This window comes from Euleptes europaea, chromosome 3, assembly GCF_029931775.1.
Source record: "Euleptes europaea isolate rEulEur1 chromosome 3, rEulEur1.hap1, whole genome shotgun sequence".
In the NCBI taxonomy this organism is placed as follows: domain Eukaryota; kingdom Metazoa; phylum Chordata; class Lepidosauria; order Squamata; family Sphaerodactylidae; genus Euleptes; species Euleptes europaea.
Window position 1 is genome coordinate 49,819,307 of NC_079314.1, and position 19,955 is coordinate 49,839,261.

The following is a 19,955-nucleotide window of genomic DNA, read 5'->3' on the forward strand; positions in this document are numbered from 1 at the left end:
AATGGGAGGTTTTGCCTTGGATTTGCCACTCAGATGCACAACTCAACAATAAACCCCCCTGCAGAGTTTTGAGAATGCAGATGGGGAAAATGTACAGTGTTTGTCAGTCATTGTCATGATTTAATTTTATGGATGCCTTACTTATTTTTTTCTCTCCTCAGAGGCCATGTCTACCCACTGGCTTTCTTGTCGGTAGACCTGGACTCCGAGGAGGGGAAAAAATCCCCCTTCAGAGGCCAGGTCTACCAACTGGCTTCCATGGGCCTCCAGAGGCCAGGTCTACCGCCAAGAAAGCCAATGGGTAGACCTGGCCTCCCAATGGGACTCAGCCGGAGGCCAGGTCTACCAATAGGCTTTTATGGCTGTAGACCAGGCCTCCAGAAAAGGACTCCGGACAAGGAGGGGGAAATGGCAGGGACTTACAATTTAATTTTTATCAATAAAAAAGATCATTATTAAGTATGATATCAAGTTTTATTCAGTGTACCTATAGTTTAATTAAGACTTAAAACTTTAATTAAAGTTTATTAAGTTAATAAACAGTGTACCTACCTATATAATTTAAGTTTAAGAAATTTGGCTCTCAAAAGAAATCTCAATCTTTGTACTGTTGATATTTGGCTCTTTTGACTAATGAGTTTGCTGACCCCTGTTCTAGGGAAGGCACACAGTTATAATCATTCAACACCAGAGCTATCAGTTTCTTTGTAGTCACTTATTCTTTGTCAGAGCACAATTATTCAACAACTCCTATTGTAAATAACAGTGCTTTTCATAATGAGTAAACTTGTCATATGTAAAGTGCATCATGTTGATAAGGCATAGTTCTGCATTATGCACCATGAGGCACATTTAACTTGCTCCCAGATATAAGGAACTCCTGGGGGAAAACATCTGGAGCGGGAGTCAATGAGAGAGATGCTACATATTTACAATATCTGGGTATTGATCTTTTTGTAAGTGGTTCTGTCTTGGGAATTTCTGAACTTGGAATGTTATTGACTGCATTATTCTCTCATCTGCTAATCAAATATTTTATTAAACATCTGGCCTTAAAGAATGTTGTCAGTATCTGAGTGATGTCATGTCAGGACCCCCCCTCCCAATTTACAATCAAGAATAGACATTCTAGCAATGAACAGGTAGTTCTTTTCTTACTCTTCAATTCAATACTCAATTTATGAGATACGTATTAACTCCTTTCCCTTCTGTCATGAAATTCTCAGATCACCACATATAATCTGTCTAACCTCATAAATAAATGTCTGCCTAGTGAGGACCTGCTATACTTGATAAATTGGGCTCTAGTCTCCAGGAGCTAGGCCTCAAGGCTCCTGTTGATTTTTTCAGGGTATACAAATGTCTCTTTTCTCTCTCCTATTTGTATCTGTTGAAGGGAGCGTTGGCTCAGAGAAGCTTAGAACCTGGAACATTTTGTTGGACTTTAAGGTGCTACTGGATTCACCTTTTGTTCTATTACTGCGCTCTAATAGAGCTGCACACCCGGAAACTATAAACATGTTTCTCTGTTCCCATTGATACACAGATACATTTTGCCTAAATAGATCAGCAAAAGCCTTTTTTGTAGCAGATCCTGTCTAAACAGCAATATGGATATACCTGCAAAAACTCATCTGTGTTACCCTATGCTCTACCTGGAAGGGTGAGAGAGACTGATGGCTGGACCTATATTTTGAAAGATACTATTCAGCAAAGTGTCTCTGTTTGGTTTCAGTGTGCAAACTTTACCTTTGTATCTCTTTAGGACAACTATACATTTGCTCAGCCCGGTATTCAGAAGAAAGTGAAAATGCTGGAAGAACTGGTTAGCCGAATCGATGGTGAGTTACTTGGGTCTAAATGCAGCTTTGCTGAAAACGGGTTTAGTTAAAAACTTTGTGAGTTGCCTAGCTGATACCAATGCAGTGTTCTGCTTTGACCGGAATGCAGCCTTTCTCAGGCAAAGGCGTCATCCCCTATCAACCTGTGGCACAGTGGCCTTTGTGAGCTCACTGTAGCCACTAAAGGAAAGTCACTAGAGCATGGTCCATTTTCATTACATTTTATTAAGGAGAGGTAATCAAAATTCAATGCCAATCTCTTTGCCGCATAGTAATAGCCACGCTCAAAAGGCAGCCAGCATTCATTTTGCATTAAGTTCAGTGATTGTCTTAATTTGGGAGAGGCACTGCAGTTGTTTATAGTTGTCCTTTGGCACTGTGATGTGTGCCTTTGTGCCTCGTTTTGCTATCGGGAATGTCTGAATAATTTCTCTGCGGAATACAATTAATTACCAGTTTTGGAAATAACATCTTTAACATTAGAGATAAATTACAGTGGTGGAAGGGTAATTTTAGATTATGCTTTCATGTGTTTTAGCAGGGCCAGTCTGAAACATTTTTCAACCTTCATCCTTAAGACAATTCCTGTGAAATGCTGACTGTCATATTGCTAGAGCGGATTTAATTAAATGAAATTTGAAAGATAGTGCCTGCCCATTCTAAACATATTCTCTTGATAGTTCGTTAAATTAACGAACAGAGCATTAACAAAATGATGTTGAGCAGAATGGAGCATATATTTGTGACACGGCCTGTCAGTAAGGAGGGTGTGTGCTGAAGAAACGTTATTACTTAAATAGCTTAATACTGGATAAGCTGCTTGGGAAGACGAGCTCCATCTTTCCATTATGCACAGTGCAAGCTTTGTTGTCCCCAGCACTTACCACTGCAAATTTTCATATTGGTTTGCTTGTGTTTAAGATGATAAGTAGTTGGTGCTGACGTTGTAGATATTAAAATATTATAATGATGAGTTTGTTATTTAAGATGCCGCAAGATTCCAGCATATTTTTAAAGGTCCAGCTGTACTCTTATGGAAGGGGGAAATCATGTATAAGGTTGGCTCCAACCAGCTTTTCCACTGTTAAAAACTGGTGGGAGGAAGGTCCCTCTTGACTACCAAACAAACCTATGCTGAGAGTCATGAGACAAAAGCCATGTGTGATGAAGGCTGTAGAAAGGAGGGGAATTAGGTGAGGTTGAGTGAAAAAGTCAGCTAGATTTTTTCCATCCCAATGCTTAATATGACATAAAGGCTAAATATTCAGGAAAGGGATACAGAGCAAGATTCTGTATGGGGAGGGGCTGTGGCTCAGTGGTAGAGTATCTGCTTGGCATGCAGAAGGTCCCAGGTTCAATCTCCAGCATCTCCAGTTAAAGGGACTAGGCAAGTAGGTGATGTGAAAGACCTCTGCCTGAGACCCTGGAGAACTGCTGCCGATCTGAGTAGACAATATGGACTTTGATGGGCCAAGAGTCTGATTCAGTATATGTTTTAGAACCTTATGAAAGAAGGGAATTGCGTCTATCCTAAGCATCAGTGCTTCATGTGTTCATGTGTAAAGGCGACTGTCTGGAAAAGATACTGCAGGGATGTCTCCTAAGTTGCTGACCACTACCACCCACTTTGCTAGGGTTGTCAGCCGTCTAGATGAGGAATCAGCCTGGCCTGCTGCTGTGCCATTCATAGCAGCTTGACATGTATAAATCAGAAAGTGAGAGCTTTTTGGAGAACTGATAAAAGTATTTACCTGCTAGTGACTGCAGCTCAAACTGTCTTTCAAGTCATAGGTGCTGTTGTTGTTGTTTTTAAAATAAAGGATATTGCACTTCTTATCTCTACCCCTTTCCAGTGTTGAATGTGCCTTTCTTAGCTCCTTATATCATTTTTCCAGTTACCACTTGTTCTATTTTATATTTATTTAAAGCATTTTTGTTGCCTTTCCACCCAACATGGGGTCCCCAATGTGTAGAACAATTAAAAACAACATTAAGACAAGCTTTTTAAAATATAAAAATAATTAAAAACAACAATTTAACAAAATGCATGCACATGTACAAGTGTGCCTTCAAACTTCATTTTGTGTGGTCTACTTTCATATGCATCCCACTGTCCCAAACATGTATCATTACTTTCCCTGCACTATAGGATTTTAAAGAAATCTACCAAAAAAAGTTGTTTGAAACAGTCTCATGTGCAAGTCCCCCCCCCCCCGGTCCCTGTTTAATTCCCCAGCATTTCCTGCCCTCCCCCTTCCCAATACACATTCTCCTTAGCATTTCAGTCTTCTAAAAGATTGTGAACTGGAAAGCTTTGAAAAGTTTACAAGTTTGATCCCAAGGGGCCATTTTACCAGCAAAATGATTCTTCAGTTGGCAGAAGAGGGGAGGGTGATGTATGCTGATTCATTCCTTTCCTGTTGCAAATCCCCCCTACAACACTACCGCTATTTCGGAAGGCCCTTTGGCTCTCTCCCTTACCCCGGAGCAAAAATTAAAGGGGGCTCAGGGGAAATGGCAATTTACTGTGCCAGCTGCACTCTGAGGACAAAGTTTTGGATCCAACCTTTTGCTAGAAAATTGAGAGTCATTGGGTCCCTCGCTTAAAAGTGAAACAAATGAACACAATTCTGTCTTTATACTTTTGCTACAATAAATCCCAGTTCCAGGTATTTGTTGATTTCCAGTTAGTTGATGTAGTGGACCACAAATGTAGTATAATAAATGCAGGGGCTTCAAAATTACCTGTTCTTCTCATCTTCTAAGGGAATTGTTTTCCAGCTATGTGGATTAAGCTTTCAATTTCAAAGGATTTGTGATTTTACAATATTTATAAGAAATATGATTGCAGTAAATCAGTAAAGCTTTTTATGTCGTATACCAAGCGTAAGAAAAACAATTTTAATTACTTTTCTAAGATATGTGAAAGTCAGATGATGTAGAGGCTCACTTTTACAAGATCCAAATTCAATTTCTTCCCCCTGCCCCAAGCTTGTTCTTCGTGATCTTCCTACATTCAGTGTTTTGCAATTAAAAAAATAACTTTCTTTGTTCTAGGAAGATCCAGTTTAAGTAGAAATTATTTGCAGTGTGAAATTTGTATAGGCATAGTTCTTATGGTAGTACTATATCTTATAACTAAAGATGTGCACCTGAAAAAAAATAGTATTTTTCGGATTCAGATTTCAGGAAGGGCATAAATACCAGTATTTGTGTTCCACTGGTGTTGATTCAGGAATTCTAGGATTCTGGAATTATTATGGTTCCATTATTCCCTATGGGGGACTTGGGGGGAGTGGCTGTGTTTTAACCAAATGACACCAAAATTGCGGGGGACCTAATTCTTCCGGGTCATGAAAGATCCCCAAGATTCAGGCGAAAATCAACCACGGGTTCCAATTCTATGGGCCTCTGAACAAGGTGACCCTAGCCATCCTGTTTGCATCCTACTTAGAGGAAAGAACACACCTGCAAAATGGCCCCACCCCCACAGAGGAGGGCCTGAAGACGGATCTGTCCAGACCTGCAGGTCTGACAGGCTCTGCACCTGGCTTTTGCTGCCTGTGTGCCACTTTCCCTGGGCTGGGCAGGTACCTCCTGTTCCTCAGGAAACCTGTTGGGGGGGGGGGGAACAGGCCTGGGGTCCTTAAAATTCTGGCCTTGAATATTCCCAAATATTTCCGGAAATATATGGGACCCATATACTGTTATTCCCAACAATCCCAGATAAAGTATTTTTGGCTGTATATTCGGACAGGATATATTCTAGCGCAAATCCCTGGATATAACTCAAAATAGGACTTGGAGAAAAGTTCACTGTAAGTCAGGAAATCTCAGTCTTCCGTGGTAAGAATAGTGAAGATCACAGTGATAGCAATCCTTGCTGGCTGTAGAAATGAGAAGAGGACATCCTCTGTCAATAAAAGGTGTTGATACACAACACCTGTTCATTATTTTGGCCATGTTCAGCAGTTTTGGCCAATATTCAGCATTTTCTGGATTGGTCTTCAGCTAGCCTTGGGGTTACAGTTCATGCTACCACACATTGGCACCTAGCAAGATGATACAGATGACTCAATGATGCAAGCTGTTTTGGGTCCTGTTGGTGAGAAAAAAGGGGTATAAATGAAGTAAATAAACAGAGGTGACCAAACTCCCCTGGTGAGAGTCCTATCATCCTGAAATAGCTTAATTGTCTATATCATACCACCACATAATAAGGAAAACTTAACCACACAACAGATCACAATTGTGATCTGAAGCCGTACATACACATACTACCATAAGTGTGTGGTCATACTAACCTCCCAAAGAAGTAGGCCATTAGAGAGTTCACCTTGCAGCAGATTACCTGTTAATCAGGTATTTTAGGATTAAAGGAAGCAGGGGTAATGATAGGATGGCCTCACAAGTTTGAAAAAGAGACTTTTGGAGTGCACCAGACGTGGCAGGTTCTAAATGTAGAGCAAGGTTCTGAAGATAGGAGCCAAGAAGTTTGAAAAGGTGGGAATTCGTAGAGTTTGAAAAGTTTGAAAAGATGGGAATTCATAGAGGCATTGCATAGCAGCTAAAAGGAGAGTATCATTTTTACAGATGATTTTACAGCTTTGGGTAGTGGTTAAGAGTGGTGGTTTGGAGCGGTGGTCTCTAATCTGGAGAACCGGGTTTGATTCCACACTCCTCCTCATATGTGGCAGATGCTAATCTGGTGAACCAGGTTGGTTTCCCCACTCCTACACATGAAGCCAGCTGGGTGACCTTGGGCTAGTCACAGCTCTCTTAGAACCCCACCTACCTCACAGGGTGTCTGTTGTGGGAAGAGGAAGGGAGGGTGATTGTAAGCCTATTTGATTCTTCCTTAAGTGGTAGAGAAAGTCTATAAAAGCCAATTCTTCTTTTTCTGGTATTCTGTTTAAGAATGAAATATGGAATGATTTGCTAATCATTGATGCAAACACAAAACACATTTTGGATAAACATTTTGCTTGAATTTAAGCACACATAAATCCATGGTTTAAAAATACATATGTCACTTCTTTAAAGGAGAAGGTAACGGGAGGACTGGTTTCAGCAACATGTTTCAATTGGTTTCCGTAAATTTTAGAAGTGCTGAGAAAACTGTAAAAATAAATTCACACCTTATTTCTTTTTCCTTGTGATACAAGAACTATTATATCTTGAAGGTTTAGCATAATTTTATTATCGTAAACTGCTGTATAAGTACTTTATGGAAAAAAAATTTAAATCTGAAAGATGGCAATAATTACATCTGCCGAGTCATTCATTACATCTGCATGCTTACTACCAGTGAAATGGAAAATTTAAAGTTAGAATTATTGCCAGCTAAATTACCTTTATCAGTGAAATAACATCTGGTCACAATTACTTATGAAAAAGGAGGAATGAATCTTTTCAGTCTATGCATTTTCTTTTTGTCTCTTGCTGTGCATGTATTATAAAATAAATTGCAAATAAAGCTTTGCACTTACTTGTCCATTTTTCAACATGTGGTGGTTGGGGGGAGGCAAGTCCATAGGAAAACAAGTATGCCTAGTAAAAAATAAAAATAAAAAAGGAGTTGAACTATTCTGAGCTGTCCCAGCATGTTACTTTTCATTACTTTCAGAGGCTTTCTAATAAATTTAGATAAATTTCTGGCTGCTGTAGAAGTTACAGTTTAAAAATAGTTGCATTATGTATCTGAGTAAATGGTTCAATTAACTTGAAATAACTTTTAAAATCCTATCTTCAATATGTGTGCCTGCTTAGGATAATTATCTATCCCATTTTTTAAACCCATTCATTCTCCATGTAGCTCAGGCTTGGCTCCAGACTAGATATTTCCATGGGTGCAAGGATTCCCCCGCATAAATTGCAAAGTTCCTGCCTCAGCTCTCCTGTGACAGCCTGAAATGCCCTCTGAATTCTGGTTCTTTGGGGACAGGGAACCCCCAGGAATAAATTTCAGAGGGCAGTTGGAGCTGCTGCAGGAGGGAGGAGGCAGGAAAATCATGCTGTCTGAGCATGAAGTGTTAGTCTGGATCCAGCCCTACCCTCAACAACCTGGTGAGGTAGGTTGGCTGAGAAAGAGAGAGAGATTGTGTGTTTGGGTCAAGATTACTCATTGAGCTTCATGAGCGAGTAGCGATTTGAACTTGGGGTTCTCTGGTTTTAGTCTGGCACTCTAGCCACTATATCACACTGGCTTTCAGGGCCAGAGTTACAGACTCAAGCAACAGAAAGTGCAGGTAGTGGCACTGGTCCAAAGCAAAAATCCAGGAACAGAATGATGCAATTTATTTTGTTAGGTCAAACCAAATTAGCATGAAGAGGTATGTAAGCTTTCCAGTTGTCCAGAACTCTTAATCAAGATGGGTATTTTATAAAAGCAAGCACAAAGGAGGGGGGAGAAAAACGGTTATTCTAGTATTATCTGCATCCTAACCTTGTTGAACTTGTAGATATGTTTTGGAATTTTGAAAATTGATAGTAGATGTTATTACAAAATGGCTACTGAGGGGATATGATAACCATCTTCAAGTATTTGAAGGGCTGTCAGATAGAGGATGGTGCTGAGTTGTTTTCTATTGCCCTAGAAGGTCGGACCAGAACCAACTGGTTGAAATTAATTCAAAAGAGTTTCTGTCTAGACATTAGGAAGAATTTTCTAACAGAGCGGTTCCTCAGTGGAACAGACTTCCTTGGGAGATGGTAAGTGCTCCTTCCCTGGAGGTTTTTAAGCAGAGGCTAGATGGCCATCTGTCAGCAATGCTGATTCTATGACCTTAGGCAGTTCTTGAGAGGGAGGGTATCTTGGCCATCTTCTGGGCATAAAGTAGGGGTCACTGGGGGTGTGGGGGAAAGGTAGTTTGGAATTTCCTGCATTGTGCAGGGGTGGAATAGATGACCCTGGTGGTCCCTTCCAACTCTGATTCTATGAGAACTTTAATGATAATTGGAGAGATAAGAGAGCAGATATTCAGGGAGGGACAGCTCTTAAATTGCTGCAAGTTCCCAGAAGAGTGCTGTGGGAAAAACCGAAGGTGGAAGTGCCCTACTGTGCACCCAACACAGTGGCTTGGATCCAACCATCCTCTAGGGAGCCTTCCTCCAACTTCCTCCAAGTGGCTAACTTGGAAGAAGTCTCCTTAAATTGGAGGAAGGCTTTAGACTTGAGCCACAAGGTGGTGTATATTTCAATAAATAAAAGTTGCTCAGTGGAATGGTAGGACAAGGATAGGATCCACCCCAGTATTTCTTATCAGATATTCTCACCAATTTCATGATACATTCTTTGACAAGCAAAAGGGAATGGAATGGCTGAATCAAGAAATCAAGGTGGTAATATAGTGATGTTTCTTTTTAAAGAAGTGTCTCAGAAAGATGAGATGTATTGGCTGAGTAATTCCTGCAGTAGTGCTTTATGTACCATACCCAATTGCATATGTTGGTATATTAGTTCAAATTCATGTTATATCCAATAACAATTCCATTGCAACATCTTTGCAAACCCTGGTGCAATATGAATTGTGTGTGGTCTTGTATCCATTTTAGATGCTTATTGTTTAATAGAAACTTGCATTAGGGGTTTAAGGTCTTAAGTGTGTGTTTTTAAAATTCATACTTATTGAACAGAATTGTGCAGAGTCCACTGGAAAAAACATTGTGTGTCCTCATTTCCCCCACCTCACTCTCTTTCAGAGCAAGTACACAGACACTTGGATCAACATGAAGTGAAATACCTCCAGTTTGCTTTCCGTTGGATGAATAACTTGTTGATGAGAGAAGTTCCCCTGCGGTGCACCATACGGCTTTGGGACACGTATCAGGTGACTTACTGTTTTTGTGCCTGCATAATAGTTTGCAGTATGACGCATCATTTTTCACACAGTTACCTGTTTGAGAAACAACCTGGCTTATCTCTGAGCTGTTGGTGCCAAGCATTTTTTGGTGCTTCTGTGCATTAGAACTCTGTATTTTGCCACAGGAGAGCTTTTTTTTAAACCTTACTACTTATTTATTAGCTTCTTTGTCGTCGCCCCCCCCCCGCCTTTCAATCCCCATGCCTCTGCTTTTGCTTTATTGCTAGTCCAAGCTTTGTATGAGAAATGGTTTGTTATTGGCAAAGCCTATCCAATCATGAGGTGGACCTCAGGTGGTGAATTTGAGGGTCAGATTCCTGTTAAATTACAAAGAAAGGTTGAAGAGAGACAGACTAAATTGCGGTTCCTAAAAGTAAGGCCAGCCCAGGTTATTGTGAATATAATTTTCATTAAAACGGCGCCTTACCCAAATGGAATGTTTATCTCAATAGCTTGTATTGCAGTCTTTCTGTTTCCACTTGATGGTTCCCTAGAAAACAGATGATCAAAATTAGCAGAAGAGAATGCTGAAATTTGTGTTTTAGAACCTAAATTACAAACCTGGGTTGTTATGAGAGCTTCATATTCAATTATTAAACATCCAACTGCCCTACTCAGACTAATAGTCTTGGGCATTCTCTGCTAGCATTGTAAGAATGGGTGTAGGTTTGATTTCATGCAATTTGTTAGAGGCATGGTTAGGATGGCTTTGTTTAATATGCGAGTACATGCAATTTCCCAGCAGGTTGCTGTGGATTGTTTTTAGTGGTTTAAGGCTGATAAGTTGTGCTAAGTAATTTACAGGTGAGTGCTGGAATAAAAATCTCACTCTTAAATGGACACTTACAAACATTCGGCAGCTAATGATATGGAAAATGTAGTATATAAATCTGAGTGTAATTATATACATGTTAACAGCCATGCATACTTGTGCACTTGAATAATTGAATCCCTCAGTCCAAAGAGCAAACAAAAATAAAGAAATAGAGAGATTCCTCTTTACATATACCTAGTCTTACCTTCCAGTTATAGACCATATGTTGTACAGCATTTCTTAACCTGTGGGTCTTGACCCAAAAGTGAATCCAAGGTTTTTGCACATGTATTGTTTTGTGCATGCTCTTTTTTTTAAGTGGGTCACCATACCAAGTGAACTTGGACTTTTGGGTCCCCATGCTAAAAAGGTTGGTTAGAAGACTTAATAGGCTGTGGTGGTAGACAACAGATTTTTGTATCAGATTTTTCCCCCTCATGAGGCACATGTTCTTTTGAAAACTATAAGAGGTATTGCTTCTGGATGACAAGCAGCAGTTGGCTATGGCTACCTATGCTGGAGTCTCCCCCTCTCTGTTCCCTTTGTTAATTCAGCACAGTGCCCTTGTGCTAGGAGGCGCAGAGCAAGAAAAAACAACTCCCTCAATGAGATCCTCTCTGAACCCTTCCTGTTTTTCTTTGTTCTCTTGTCAATTTTGATCTCACCCTTCCTCCATGGAGTTGAGGATGGCATACATGGTTTTCCGTTTCCCATGTTATAATCCCAGTAACCCTTTGGGTGTAGCGTGGCTGAGCTAGAATGCCTGGTCCATGGTCACCCAGCAAATTTCCATAACACACTGGAGTCATGTATGTTGCTGGATATTCCTGGGTTGGAAACTACTGCCTGTGGGCTGCTGCTGACCTATGGACTCTTCATCTAGCACTCAAGCGGAGTTGCTTAAGGGGCATGCGTGGAGCTGCCCTGCCCCTTAAGCAGCTCTCCAGCAGCACCTTTTAGGGTTTGGGCGTGTGCAGGAGGTGCTGGATCAGCTGGTCCCTGCCTGTGTCCAAAGCCCTAGACAGCGAGAGCCCTGCACAAGAGGAAAGCACGAGGAAGCCTGTGTTATGGGAGGGAGGGACAGACAGAGAGGTAAAAGGTAATAGCACTTAATCTGGACAGATTCTGTACCACCGAGTACAAAATAGAACAGAATGCACTAAATCAGTCAATCAATTGATATTAAGACCAGCCAAACTAATGCAACACAGGGAGATCAAATGGGCCTGCATGTTCCATTTGTTTTCTTTTTTTCTTCTTCTTTCATATCCAGCCTGAGGAAGGCTTGGCCCAGTAAATGGTTTCTGTATGCCCCTCCAACCCAAAAATACGGACACTCTGCTCTGACCACTAAACAATACTACCTATATACCTTTGCCTGTGACTGTGTGAGTGACACCAGCTGCCCAACAGAAACCACAGAGGGAGCAGCCTGGAATAAAGAGCTCTGAAGCTAAAGGACTCTTACAAAAAGTTCTCCACTTACATTTTTCTTGAAATCACTTATCCTAAACTCTGGTGAATCCCACCTTAGCTCTCCATATAGCGACTTGTAGTGTTACTCAGTGGAAACCTCTTCACACAATAGAAAAATAATGAAGCTGATTTGTTTTCAGCTTGTATTTCATCAGTAGAATAACAGGTTTGAGGCTTTATAGTTTATCCATGTGCTTCTCAAGTGTTCTCACCATTTTGATAGTACTGTTCAAAACTTGTTTCCATCTTGGTCAGTCTGACGTTTTCCCCTTGGATGGTTCGTGACTGCTTCAGTTGGAATGAGCTAAAGTAGCTCTAGTTCTCCCACACTGAGTCTCTTCGTTTTACCCCCACCATCATGTTTCTGTAATTTATAGAAGCAGAACATTCTTCTCTGTAACTTCAGTTACTCTGTAACTGAAGGGCTCATCTTCATAATTTGGGACATTGTATTTGTTGTTGCATATAAACTGTATCTTTATAATGCTGTTTCTCATCCTTGCTTGGCTCAGCCAAGTATATTTTTCCCTCCTTTGATATAGAATTGTTGCTTAAATTTGGCTTACTCTTCCAGTTAATTGAGAGAATTGAGTGTGCAGCAAAGTACTTAACACAGGATGAGGTGACCTCATAATTAATCCTTCATATGCAAGTTACCAGTAAAAGCTGATTCATCGTATCTGTTTTTATCCTGTCTTTCCTCCAAAGTGGTCAGATCATCATACATGACTCTTTTCTCCCCCCCCCCTCCATTTTATCCCTACACGCAGGGCGAGCTCCAGGTTTGTGGGGGGGGGGCCCTCTGGGCAAAGGGTACTTGGCTCACATCCCTGCCCACTGCCATTCCTTCTGAATGTGCTCCTCTTCCTACTCACCAGTACACGAGCATCTCCCACACTGCCCACCTCTGCATTCTTCCCAAACTGCTTCCTCCCTTGTAAGCCCTCCTATGACTTGTGCTCCTAGCCACATGTACCCCACACATGCCCCAGTAGTGTTATACAGCATGTGTGGCCAGATGTGCAGGTGGCAAGGCTTGTAAGCAAGCAAATGAGTGGAGAAAAAGCATGCTCTCAGGTGGCATTGATGGGGGGGTGGCACAGGGGCCCCTCTACAAGCCCTGGGCCCTGGCAGCTGCCCCACCTCTGCTGCCTACAGTAACACTATGAGTCAGGTTAGACTGACAGTCACAAGGTCACTCAGTGAACTTCCATAGCCCAAGCTGTCTCAGGTCCTATTCTGACACTGTAACCTCTATACTACACTGGCTGTTCTGTGATGGATCCCACAACAGACACGCTGGAAAATGGAACGTATGAATGGGCTCATCTGTACAAATAGCTACATTGCTGAGGTTAACTTCGTGGTCCCAAAGGACATACAGTGAGGGGGGGAAAGTATTTGATCCCCTGCTAAATTTGCCCGTTTGCCCTCTGACGAAGAAATGACCAGTCCATAATTTTAATGGTAGGTTTATTATAGCTGTGAGAGACAGAATAACAACAGGAAAACACCCAGAAACCCAGAAGACAAAAGTCAGAGATTGATGTGCATTATAATGAGTGAAATAATTATTTGATCCCCTATCAACCAGCCAGATTAGGGTTAGGGTTCTGCTGTCGACAGAAGCAATCAATCGATCAGATTCCAAACTAGCCACCATGACCAAGACCAAAGAGCTGTCCAAAGATGTCAGAGACAAGATTGTAGACCTGCACAAGGCTATTGCCAAGCAGCTTGGTGAGAAGGTGACAACCCTAACCCTAACTGTCAACCTCCCTCCGTCTGGGGCTCCATGCAAGATCTCATCTCGTGGAGTTGCAATGATCATGAGAACAGTGATGAAGCTGCCCAGAACTATACGGGGGGAACTTGTCAATGATCTCAGGGCAGCTGATCTCATAGTCACCATGAAAACAGTTGGTAACACACTACGCCGTGAAGGATTGAGATCTTGCAGAGCCCACAAGGTCCCCTTGCTCAAGACAGCACATGTACAGGCCTGTCTGCAGTTTGCCAATGCACATCTGAATGACCCAGAGGAGAACTGGGTGAAATCGAGGAGGAGGAATGCTGCCTACGACCCCGAGAACACCATCCCCACCGTCAAACATGGAGGGGGACATATGCTTTGGGGGTGTTTTTCTGCTAAGGGGATAGGACACCTTCACCGCATCGAAGGGACGATGGATGGGACCATGTATCGTCAAATCTTGGGTGAGCACCTCCTTCCCTCAGCCAGGGCATTGAAAATGGGTCGAGGATGGGTATTCCAGCATGACAATGACCCAAAACACACGGCCAAGGCAACAAAGGAGTGGCTCAAGAAGAAGCACATTAAGGTCCTGGAGTGGCCTAGCCAGTCTCCAGACCTTAATCCCATCGAAAATCTGTGGAGGGAGCTGAAGGTTCGAGTAGCTACACATCAGCCTCAAAATCTTACTGACTTGGAGAGGATCTGCAAAGAGGAGTGGGACAAAATACCTCCTGAGATGTGTGCAAACCTGATGGCCACCTACAAGAAACGTCTGACCTCTGTAATTGCCAACAAGGGTTTTGCCACCAAGTACTAAGTCATCTTTTGCAAAGGGATCAAATACTTATTTCACTCATTATAATGCACATCAATCTCTGACTTTTGTCTTCTGGGTTTCTGGGGGTTTTCCTGTTGTTATTCTGTCTCTCACAGCTACAATAAACCTACCATTAAAATTATGGACTGGTCATTTCTTCGTCAGAGGGCAAATGGGCAAATTCAGCAGGGGATCAAATACTTTTTTCCCTCACTGTATGTCTGCAGAGAAGCATCCTATAGGACCCAAAAATGTATACTTAGGACAGCTTTATATGGCTTGTAGTAATGGGTATAAAAGTTGGACAATGAAGAAAGCTGATAGGAAGAAAGTAGATTCCTTTGAAATGTGGTGTTGGAGGAGAGTTTTATGGATACCATGGACCGCCAAAAAAAGACAAATAAGTAGGTTCTAGATCAAATCAAACCTGAAATGTCCCTAGAAGCCAAAATGACTGAACTGAGGCTATCATACTTTGGTCGCATTCTGAGAAGGCAAGAGTCACTGGAAAAGACAATAATGCTAGGAAAAGTTGAAGGCAGCAGAAAAAGAGGAAAGCCCACCATGAGATGGCTTGACTCTTTAAAGGAAACCACAGCCCTCAGTTTGCAAGACCTGAGCATTTTGGAGGTCATTGAGTCATAGGGTTGCCAATGACTTAACAGCACAACACACAAGCAATGCAAGTGAGTCACGCTTCTTTCTGTATTTCTGTGAAAAAATTAGAGTCTCGTAATGGTTTCTGAGGAAACTGTAGGAGAGCAACAGACTTTTGGGAAACACTGTGATGCTTGGATGCAGTCCTGCCACACCTTACCTGTGTTTAGTAAAATCATTTTATCGTAAGAGTGGACTAGTAACGATAGGATCTACATGATGCACCTTGCCACTAGGAGAAGCAGGGTTGCAGGTTATGTTATTGGGGTGCCACAAAAAGAGAAATCGCAATTTAAAGGTCACTGAGTATTGCCCCGTGGCGCAGAGTGTTAAGCTGCAGTACTGCAGTCAAAAGCTCTGCTCACGACCTGAGTTCGATCCCGACGGAAGTCGGTTTCAGGTAGCCAGCTCAAGGTTGACTCAGCCTTCCATCCTTCCGAGGTCGGTCAAATGAGTACCCAGCTTGCTGGGGGTAAAGGGAAGATGACTGGGGAAGGCAACGGCAAACCACCCCACAAACAAAGTCTGCCTAGAAAACGTCGGGATGTGACGTCTCCCCATGGGTCATGAATGACCCGGTGCTTGCACAGGGGACCTTTACCTTACCTTTTTGAGTATTGATGCAGAAATATTTCTTAATAGTTTTATACTTTTGGGGGAGTTTTTCCAAAAGTGTAATTCTAAAAAGAAAGAGAGAAAAAGCAGAGAGACAGTGTGATATATTGGGGTTGACTGAAAGAGCACATTTGAAATTCTTGCAGTCATGAAGCTCTCTGGAAGAGCTTTGGTGAACTGCTGTCTCTAACCCATGCTATCTCACAGAGTTGTGGGGACAAGATGCTGGAGGTGGGGAATTGGGCACTGCCTGAAGTTCCTTACAGGCAGGGCAGTTTAAAAATGTAATAAGTACATCCACCCAATCAACTGCAGCTCTGTTGTTTAGAAATAGTCATTCCATTTTTTTTAACCCAACCTCAATAAATCCTCTAAAAGGTATCCTGAAATGGGAAAATTAAATATATAGCTTATCTCTGGAAACTGCATTTAGAAGTCTGGAAGTGGTTCTTGCAGTCTTCTCATAGGGGAGCATGTTAATGTGCCCCACTTGTACTAAGTGTGACAGGCTCTGTCAAGAACTGTTTTTCTGCAAGTTGCACACACTGTATTTCTGTGATTCCTAGAAAATGTGACCTAGGAACTTGACGGCAGCAGTTTCTAAGGTGTCATTTTTTGGTGCATGCTTCTCACATAATATTTTATGCACACAACTTGTGCACTCTTTTTTTGGAGCTAACATCTTTCCCCCCACCCATGAAAAATTGTCTTCCACGTTGTTCTGCCAATATGTCACTTTTTAAAGCTCTCTTTCAGGCTTTCCCCACTCCTCTGTGTGCGCTCCCCTCCCCCCGGTGGTTTTGCTACTGTGCTGTTACTGTTTCCTGGGCCTCTTTCCTTTGCTTACCCCTTTCCTTTGCATAGAAAATGTGGAAAATCTTTAAGCCAGAGACTGGGCCATCTGCTGTGCAAGAGCGTTATGTTGTTACAAGCCTGCGTCTTTGACTGATGCAGCCAGCTCATTCCAGTTGACCCGAGAGCGTTTTGCGCTTCCATAGCAGCCGAGGGATGTGAATGGCCTTTTAAAAATTTAGTTACAGCTTAAGAAAAGAAGCGACAATCAAATTAAAAACAAATCGACGCTCACATAACAATACTTTCAGAGTAGTTCTATGGGAGCATGAATCAAGCAACATGCTGTTCTTCAAACATGCTGGATCGATATTTGCCTTTTATGCGTAGGTTAGGAAAAGTGAGGGCAGACTGAAGAACATTTTTAAAAGGCAGAAAAATAGAAGTAATCTCTTTAGTACCCTTGGCTGCTGCAAATTTCCAGAACCAGTTACATCTGTCCACTTTTGGGGGCCTGAATTGATGGGCCAGCAATATGAGACGTATTCTGTTGAGAGTTTCTTCTAAGAAAGAGGATCCAGTCTAGTATGTCTCCCTAGCTGGAATTGTTTTGTTGAGTGACATTATGGTGATGTGATCTTTGAGCAACTACAATAAATTTAACTAATATAAATGTACCACTTGCTATCTTTGCCGACTTTTAATAATGCCTTTATATACTTGGCAGCACCTAATAGTACAGTGACTCCATTCACCCCCTTTATAACAAAAGCAGCAAAACCAGTCCACCTATCAACAAGACAGAGGTTCCTGCAGCCTTGAGGAACTCTGCAGGTATGCAGAATAATGGGGCTTTGTAAATTAACTGGGGGAGAGTGCCTGGCGAGGGCTTAATGTGTTCCAGAAGCACAGAGTTCTCAGAGCTGCTGAGTATGGGTTAAAGGGGATAAAACTGGGGGGTGGGGAATTACCCTGCTGAAGCTTATGAGTAGAATCCTAGTGGGGAGATTTTGGAAATGGTGGGGGGTGTCTTCCAAACTGTTCCCCTTTCCTGCAATTTGTCCCGTGTCTCCAGCTTGTTTTAATACAGATACTCCCTTGTAAAGGAGCACATAGAAAATAGGCAGAGGCAGTAGAGATTTCTGTTTTCCTGTGCTAAAATGGGGAGGGGGGGTGAACCGCAACTCAAAAATAGCAGTATGAAAAAGCGGTTAAATGTGCTGTGTATCATAGATTTTATTTTAATTTCTAACCAATGGCATTTCTGGACTAGTTGCAATCTGAACTGAAAGCATACTTGCTTTCCACCCTATTGAAAAATCAACTCAGACCTCGGAAAACCCAAATAAGGTTATCTCTCCTGCAATTATATGCCAGTATGGTATTATAGGTGGTCCTTAAGTGACTTTACCCTGTGTCTGAGCCACATAATGGAGTAGAATAAATACTGCAAGGTACTTCCTGAATAGGAAATTATTTTATTTTTATTTATTTTCTTTCTATCCCAGGGGCCCTCCCCCTGTCTAGGCAGGGCTCAGGGCAGCATACAACAAGGAGACAAAGTCAGTTCATAATGCTTTACAATATGAATATAGCAGAAAAACATACTTATATAAAGATGTACTATAAGTCTAAGGTAAGGTGCCTAAAACAACAGCTCCCCAAAACTAAACAATATCTGAATCCAATATTCTAAACAGTACGGGGAGATGAAACCCACATACGTAGCCCAGTTGAAGACAAAGAGGGGGCTGGGAAAGAGAAGCCGATGGAAAGAGCAGGAAAGGGGGTTCAGCATCCAGACCAGCAGTTTAGATCGTTATAGATGTAAACCATGGCTGTCCTCCACTGTAGTTCTGGTGGAACATCTCTGCTTTATAGGCCCTTTGGAACTAAGAGAGATCCATTAGGGCCCAGGTCTCCCTAGATAGAGTTTCAGGTAGGGGCCACAGCCAAAAAGGTCATGGCCCTGGTTGAGGGCAGCCATATAGACTTTGGGCCACGGATTACCAGGAGATTATCCGAAGAAGAGTGCAAGGCTTTCTGGGGTAAATAACAGGAGAGGCAGTCCCACAAATACAAGACCATTTAGGGCTTTTAAGGTAAAGAACAATCTCTTGAACCTGATCCAGAATTCAATCCAAAGCCAGTGCAGCTGGCAAAGCACAGGTTGAATATGTGCCCAGCTGTAATTTCGAGAACATGGGAGTACTTTTTCAAATGAAAACAAAAGTTAAAAGGGGGCTTTGAAACCTGCTTTTTACACAAAAATAAAAAATGCCCATTGTTTTGGAACTCCCATCTGGTTACAAAATAATCATTAAGGTTGCAACCCAGCTTTTTTACTTTCTGTTTGATGTTGACTGTGTCTGTTGGGACCTCTGTTTCAAGAAGCTGAGGTGAAAAGGCATGATGATGCCAGCATTAATTTTAATTTAGCTGTGGACCTTTCCTGTCAGTCTTTCTCAGGGCAACCAATGGTGCCAAAACTGATCTGTGTTTACCTAATCTTGGTGGAGTTTCTAGAGCATTCTCCCCCCCCCAAAAAAAAAACTATTAGGGATTGGAAGTGGTAAGCCTGTTAGCGTGCGTGTCCACTGTTCCTGATGCAAAAGGGAAGTGTAGATCACTGTCACAGTGAATTGGATTTCAAAAGGGTAGCAATCAGAAACATTTAACTAGGCAATATGTAGGAAGCTTTTGGCAAAAACCAGAGGAAAAAAGTCTCTGGCTTGATGTGGATAGTCTCTTCAGCCGCTGTGTAAAAATGTAAGGTTCTTGTAAGGTTTGTGAATTTCTACAATGTATGTTATCTTTGTAGGTAAATGTTAAATAAAATTAATACATTTAAAAGTTGCTGGACAATGCTCTGACTGGGCGGTTCCATGGGGATGACATTCCACAGTACAGCCATTGAGACTGTGTTTGTACTTGTAAATTGGTTTGCAGCCAATAGACTTGCAAGGTCTTCCTAGTTGATTGTGGTGGGAGATGAAAGTAGCGACAGTCTGCTGGGGCCTAAGCCATTTAGTGCTTTGTATAGGTTATAATCAGCACTTTTGAGTTGAATCTAAAGACAATAGAGTGCTGGTATAGAAGCTGGAGCCATTTGGTAATATGCTCCTGGCGACCTATTCCAATAGGGAGGCAAATTGTAGTACTGGATATTACAAACTGCCAACCACGTCTGGAGTGTATTACAATAGTCTAGCTTCCAAATTGCAAAGGTGTAAATGAGAGTCACTTATTCTATAGGTGGCTTTATTGTCAGCAAGCCATCACAAGTCCACTGTGCTGCCTTATTGGCACTTGTTTTTTGACCAGT

At 41.9% G+C, this 19,955-nt stretch overlaps 1 protein-coding gene across 1 annotated transcript in view; it reads left to right on the plus strand.

Moving 5' to 3' along the window:
• TBC1D22A (TBC1 domain family member 22A) overlaps window positions 1–19,955 on the plus strand; it is a 123,748-nt gene that overhangs the window by 76,886 nt on the left and 26,907 nt on the right. Inside the window, exons 10-11 of the mRNA XM_056846693.1 lie at window positions 1,766–1,841; window positions 9,543–9,670. Of these exons, the coding sequence (XP_056702671.1) occupies window positions 1,766–1,841; window positions 9,543–9,670 (204 nt within the window). The remainder of the gene's footprint in view (window positions 1–1,765; window positions 1,842–9,542; window positions 9,671–19,955) is intronic.